The 7,067-nt window shown below is 36.9% G+C and overlaps 1 protein-coding gene across 1 annotated transcript; it reads right to left on the bottom strand.

The window, feature by feature from the left end:
* Positions 1-1,595: 1,595 nt before the first annotated feature.
* LOC136241542 (protein NLRC5-like) lies at positions 1,596-5,205 on the bottom strand. The gene is made up of 3 exons (XM_066032770.1): positions 5,081-5,205; positions 4,762-5,013; positions 1,596-3,998 (listed from the first exon to the last, which is right to left on the bottom strand). The coding sequence occupies exons 1-3, from the start codon at positions 5,130-5,132 to the stop codon at positions 1,681-1,683; spliced, it is 2,622 nt and encodes an 873-aa protein (XP_065888842.1). The 5' UTR covers positions 5,133-5,205; the 3' UTR covers positions 1,596-1,680.
* Positions 5,206-7,067: the final 1,862 nt, after the last annotated feature.

The following is a 7,067-nucleotide window of genomic DNA, read 5'->3' on the forward strand; positions in this document are numbered from 1 at the left end:
AGAAAACTGTCTCATTTTTAGTATACTGTCTCATGTGTGTGGTCAATGAACTTCAAAGCTGTCCTATATGAAACGTATCACTACATAACTGAATTGCCATTTACAAATTAATGTAAAATTTGTATATATGGTGGGTACAAACTAGATGATTGGTAGCTATGACACAATACTGTACAGCTTATCACCATAATAATTTTATTATGGGGTGTAATCATGACGATGTATCTTCATTGCTTTATATTTGAAAAGCAACCACAGGTGCTGGGTTGTGAGTCTTGTGATTATGGTTATACTGTACCACCATCCGTTGTCATAAATAGATGCGTACAGTTGCTACAATATTATGTTGTTGTCTGTTGTAAATCTTGAGCCATTTAATGGATGAGGATTGGTAGGAATGAAGCCAGTAAACACTCCAATAGTCAGTACGTACCCTATAGCTTCATTAGCACTGCCAACTCTGAAGTCGTTGTAGTGGAGATAGGGCCATCTCAAACTGATACTCAATCCCTAACTCCCATTGTCCAGTCTGTGTGTGACAATGTAATGCCTTGAGTCTGTACCATAGTTCTCCACCATTAAGGTCTCCAAATCCTTCTTCATAATCTTTCCATTACTTGTTACGCACACTTTTAACAGTGGCAAGTGGAACATATATATATATTTATATAGTAACAAATGTATTATTCTAGCTGACACAAAAGGTTAGGGACATACATAGAGTATCAACAAGCTACCATACATAATTCTCAGATACTTTGATCATAGTCAGATAAAAGCATCAAGACTCAGCATATAAAATATGCATGTAAAAATTTCATTTTCATAATCAAAAAACATGTTGAACCTTTTTTATACTAGCCATGCTCAAGCAGTAAAATTCCAAAGAACTATACAAGCTATGGCCAGCTGCAGTACTAGTAGAAAACAATTCCAGCTTGGCCTGTGTATAGTGATTTATAGCCAGAATGTAGATATCATAATATGCAACCATGCCTACAATAGGACATGTGGGCACAAACTACACCCATCACACAACAGGTCATATCTTACTACATGGAGTATAATATCTGCATTCTATACTTTGCTTTATACAGCCAAGTAAATTGGTAATACATGCTGAAATTTCATGGTCACAATGTAATTGTATCAAAAGTTATGAACCATGAGAGCTTGAAAAATTAGGCAAGTTTTATGTGTGTCCACATGCCCTATTTTTGCAGGTCTGGTCACATATAGCATATAGCAGCAGTTCTAATACATCAGCTGATCTTATTTATCACTACATGATCGTAACATAATTAATTTGATTGCTCTTATAGAATATTGAGTATAGCTTCATATGTAGTATAGTTATCACAGTGATTGAGGGTAAAGCAAATGATTATAACAGCTACATGTCATCCAAATGTTATAATGTGGCTTGGAAAAGAAATCTAATCAAAGAATATTATTTTTACATATAAAAGGTTGCACTAATGACCACATGCACCTTTTTGATATCTTCTTTCTTCACTCTACACCTTTCCAAGCAGCTGACTTATTTGATGGAAGGATATCTAGTCCATGGTTTAGGTACTTGGTTAAGAGGTGTATATGATAAGCTTTGCCAATAACAAATTTGCATTAGTGGATAAAATAGAGTGCATACATTATTTAATTAAACCGCTACATACATTACTATCCATAGTTAACTGTTAACTTCTCTTGTACCCTTTGATTCTTTCGCTTAGTATTAATTTCTTGCACTATTGATTTGATCATTTCCTTAGTTGCAGAGTGGTACCAGGGAACACTTAGCCATTGTAATGTACTACTAATCCCCAGAGCTTTTAGTATTGTTAGTATGCCTTCTCCACTAATAGGATTGCCATACATCCATAGTGTTTCTAGTGACTTGTTAGTGGCTAGAGCAGTGGCAATCTGAGTAACTGCATCATCAGTAATGATATTGTGATTAATGTAGAGACACTTTAAGCTGTTAGAATCCTTCACTGCAGTAAAGAGCATTTCTGCTGCAAAGGAGGACAATGTGATATCGATCATGTAGAGTATCGTTAGTTTAGAGCAGGGGTCAGTCAACATTGTATACAGCTTTGGACTTTCCCCAATTGTGTGGTTACCATAGATAGACAAATCTTCTATTTTGCAGCTAAGGACAATGTCACTAATGAAGGATGAAGATGATCTGGTGAGGCCATTATAATTCAACCACAACCTGCTAATGGTAACATCACTTTGATTAAGGTATCTATGAATAATGTGGAGGCCATGATCTTGGATATAGCAGCGCTGTAAGTTAAGCCGCACCCACTGCTTCCGGTGAGAGCAGGAAGTGAGGAAAAGTGACAAATGCTCCAGATCAGTAGGTGATAAGCTGGTGCCACGAAGGTCAATTTCTTTATTATCAAATACTGCTGCCTCTTCAATTAATTCACACATGGTCTCATCTCCAGCTTCATGAAAGCAGCAAAAGAGGCGAATACATTTTAGTTGGTCACTAAGAAATTTACTGGCAATGGCAATCTTGTCATCTCCGTCTGACAAGAATTTCTTAAAAGTCCACCTTTGTCCCATGGTACATGTAAGTGTGACATAAATGGCAAACATGTTGGCATGAAGATCACTCCAAAAATGTTTTTGAAGAAGATGAAGCTCCTCACCTTGTTGAAGATTAGTTATAATATAGTGAGCTGCTAGGTATTCCTGAATTGTTAGGTGGAGGAAGTTAAATGTCATTGTTTTCCCAGTGAGGCCAAAGTGTTGAACAGCCTGTAATAGCCCAAAGCCATTAATTGCCTTTTGGGTAGCTACAATGTCTGGACATGCTGCTTCAATGTCTTCAGATGTAAATACAAATTTGTTATTGTTAAGGGCCTCAAGGGAAAGTTTACCTAGTTGCTTTAATATCTTGTTGTAGGGTTCTGGTAAGGTTGTTAGGTCAGTGATAGTGTTTTTTTTGAGTGAATGACCTGATTTTATGAAATGTCGACAGATGGTTTGACAAATAAAGTGATGACAAAATTGAGCAGAATTTTCAGGAAGGGGAATTTGCAGTTGATAAAGAAATAATAGGATTGCCATGTTGAGTGGAGTAAAGCAAATATTACTGATATCTGGGTGTTGTTGGAGATATTTAGTGAGCTCTTTCATTTGGCGTGGGTTTCCCTTAACTGACTGTTCGATGTAGCATTGTCTTTCTTGTTCAGTGAAGCCCAAAATTTCAACTCTACTAGCTGCTCGTTTCCGAAGATTCACTGAAGCATGAGGGCGAGATGACACTATTAAACCACAAAGAGGTAGAGTTTTTCTATTCAGAATATCAGCAATTAAACTGTTCTTCTTTAGGTTGTCTGGAAATTCATCATAACCGTCAAATAGAAAGGTTATATCTTTGCCACCATTTGAAAGAATATAATGACTGCAAGCTGTAGCTATGCCTGCAGCGCTTTCTTTTGTATCGCCTTTGCAAAATAGTTTGAGCAGATCAAACAGTGATGTAACCTGCCAAATATTTGGATCACGAAGACACACTAGCAACACTATTTTGAATGGTGACAGATATAATTTCTTTGCCCACTGAAACGCGATGTATTTTAGTAAAGCTGTTTTGCCTATGCCAGGTGCACCCTCAATTATAACAAACTTTTGGCTGTCATTTTTTTCTAGTGGAGTTATGATTTCTGCAATTTCTTTAGTGACAATACTAGTGTTGAGGACATGTTGCAAGACTTTGTGGTTACCTAGTTTGCATTGTATGTGTGCCAACCGACCACTAGCCACTGAGTCAATGTCACCTGTTTGAATCAGTTTAGCCATTTCACAATCTTGTTCTTTAGTACGTTGCTCTTGATGACAGATGAGAACTAGTGGTGTATAATCCTTTGGTAAATCTGGTGGCCATGTGTCCTCGTCAACACAGTGTTGTGCCTGTGCATTAATCATAATAATTCTATCAATTAACGTAGAGACTGCCTCAGTTCCTACAACGTGATTAGCTGTGATGGTACAACAATACTTCATGTGGATGCCTGTATTTTCAGTAGTTATAGCTGCTGTATATACAATTAAAGCTATGCTTTATGTTTCATGGATGAGGTGGGTTGACTGTTATATAAGCATGATCTTTCATAATGAATGTTAAGGCAGCTGTATACTCTTGTGTAGCCTAGAATGTAATTGAAGCTCTTATTTTAGAAGGGACTTATATTAGCCAGGGGAATCTCCTGAGGGGTTTCTGAGGTTTCCAGAAACCGATCAAGTGCATTCAAGTAATATTATTTTGCATCAATTTACAAGATGTTCAGATTGAGATACTCTAATAGAGCAGTCACAGCATTAGAGCAGTCACAGCATTAGAGAAGCAGTGTAGCAAGTTATGTAGCTAAAAAATAAGGATTTTTATGTACTTTATCAGTGATATTAATATATAGTTAGTGATTTCCCAGCAGGGAGCTACACCTTTCTTTTGTCTTCACCAAAAGTCTAGCTATGCTCCTCCTAATCAGAAACCAGTTACCAAAAATCCTGGAGCTACCTATGTTAGCTCTCTACACTTGCAAAATTAATACTAATAGAGCAGCCAGAAATGTCTCTCAAGTGCAGCCTGCTTTAATTTCCCCAATCTGCTGGGTCACTATGCAGGGTAAAATCCATGTAACATAGATTAATCTGGTATGGCCTAACTATAACACAACAAAGTGGTCATGCACACCAACTAACACAATACTACATACACACAGTAACAGACAAGTCAATCACCTTTCTCAGGAGTAGATACAGCAGGTGAGTGGATCACAGTTAACAGCTTATTCCAAGTGGCACTTTTGTCCACTTCTAGCCATTTCTTCAACATGGCATTACAACTGGATGAGGCTTTGTGACAGTTGTCATGTTCTATGATGTCAAGTGCTCCACTAGGTAGATCCAATTGTGTTCCTATCACTCCCCAATAAGCAGCATAGTGTGGAGTGATGTGGTTTTGGAGGTCCTTCAGCGATGGAATTGTGTTCTCTGTGGTTTAAGAAATAAAACACCAAATTTTCAGAGATAAATATTTTCAGTCTTTTTATACACGTACCATACTCTTCTGTTTTGAACTGTTCTAACACTGTTCGATAAGTTTGGTCCATGTCTCATAGCGCTAGCATTGTATCGATGATCATGAAGAGCTTTTGGGGACTGGGCGTGGTTGCAACGTGTTCTGATATACGGTACAATCTACGGAATTCTGGTCTCCGAAAACTCAAGTGACGTCGGCGGGGCATCTTATGATAGGGCATAGGGTCAGCGGTGCCGGAGTTAGACTAGTTGGCATCAGGGATAGATTTCATTTGGGATGCTGAAGCACTCCTCAGCAAGTGGAAGGATGGGCTCTCTGTTCTGGCTAATTAAAATTCGACTTCATATTAAACACTTAACTACGTCAATTACTCTAATAGAGCATTCATGCATTGAGTAAGATTTCAAATTCTACTGTGTTGACCTCTGCACTGTTATTTCATCATTGTGATATTCTGCCTTACCAAATTTGGCTACACCTTAATTCTCATGACCTTTAACAAAAAAAAACAACTGTTGGACAGTGATTCAGCTGGTCACTGTAAAGTGCTAATAATAATAATAATAATAAACTACAAACCGAGCTGCAGCATAGACCATCTAGGCACATAGACTTTGCATAGTTTTTCAACTCCTCATGACAAACTTTTTTTTGCCAATATAGCATTTCCATGCAATTTTTAGTTCCTATTAAACTTTTCCATTGGCTTTATAATGCAAGCTACATATATGCGTAGTAGCTAGAATGTATATACATATTTTATTCCAGTGGTGAGATATGATTTGTGATGTGATGGAGTGTAATAGACAAATTTCATAATAAGGCTTTATAGCACATAATAATAACCATTGCCCCTAGCAACCTGAATTTCCCATTATTTTTAGGTAATAACATCTGAAATAACTTCTGAAAGGATAGCATATATATTATGACATTTTGAAATTTGTGGTTTCCCAACATATCTATGTAAGGGGGCAACAGTTGCCCCTTCTGCACAATCACATAAATGAAGTATTTCAACATAATAATAGCTATTATGGAGAAGTCAAATTTATATAACATTATTTGTATAGGTGTGAATGTCAACAATAATCTCTTCAAGTTTTAGACCTTAAGATATGACATTCTTTGAATCCCATGATTTGTGTGATTACCGAGAAGGGGCAACTGGTGTCCATCTCATAGAAAATGTATGGGAAAATTACAAGTTCATAATGTCATATCTCATGGCTTATATGTGCTATCCTTTTAAAACTTGGAGAGGTTACTTGAGACATTGACACCTACAATATAAATGTAAAACTTTGGCTGCTAGGGGTAACAGTTAATTTTTCCTTATGAAATTTGTCTATTTGTACCCACATGCCTGATTTTCGCAGACCCAGTTACAAGTACGTGTATTTATGAAATGCTTCCATTTATGTATATAACTACAACTGTAATGTAAATTTTGAGGCACTGAAAGGCTAGCCACAACATTTGGGAGGCACACCTCACCACACATGTACATATCAAAATTTTATTTTGTAAACTATATCAGATTCCCTTATTCTAGTAATGTCAGTGGCGGATACAGGGGGGTTGCAATGGTTTCAGCTGAAACCCCCTCTGAAAAGTGCGTGCGCCCCTAATTTATTTATGATTCGTGTGAGTACTAAAATCACCAACAATTATGCATAATGTATCACATTGGGACCTTTTCTACTGGTCAAACTTTATACTTTTACTTTTGAAATCACTAAAGATGGCATTACGGCATTAAAGCGTGTTAAGCGCCTCTAAAAAAATTATCATTTTAGTGCTGTTTCACTTCACCACCACCCCTTCCATTTTGAGATTCCGTTTGCTAGAACAGATCATTATAAATTCAGCTATTACCCCAAATCTATCCGCGATTGGAACAATTTACCAACTGACACAATAGAATCCCAATCTCTACAAGTATTTTAGATAAATTATAACTGACTCTTATCTATGTGATTTGTAATGTTTTTCCTTACCTGAA

This window comes from Dysidea avara, chromosome 12, assembly GCF_963678975.1.
Source record: "Dysidea avara chromosome 12, odDysAvar1.4, whole genome shotgun sequence".
Taxonomy (NCBI): domain Eukaryota; kingdom Metazoa; phylum Porifera; class Demospongiae; order Dictyoceratida; family Dysideidae; genus Dysidea; species Dysidea avara.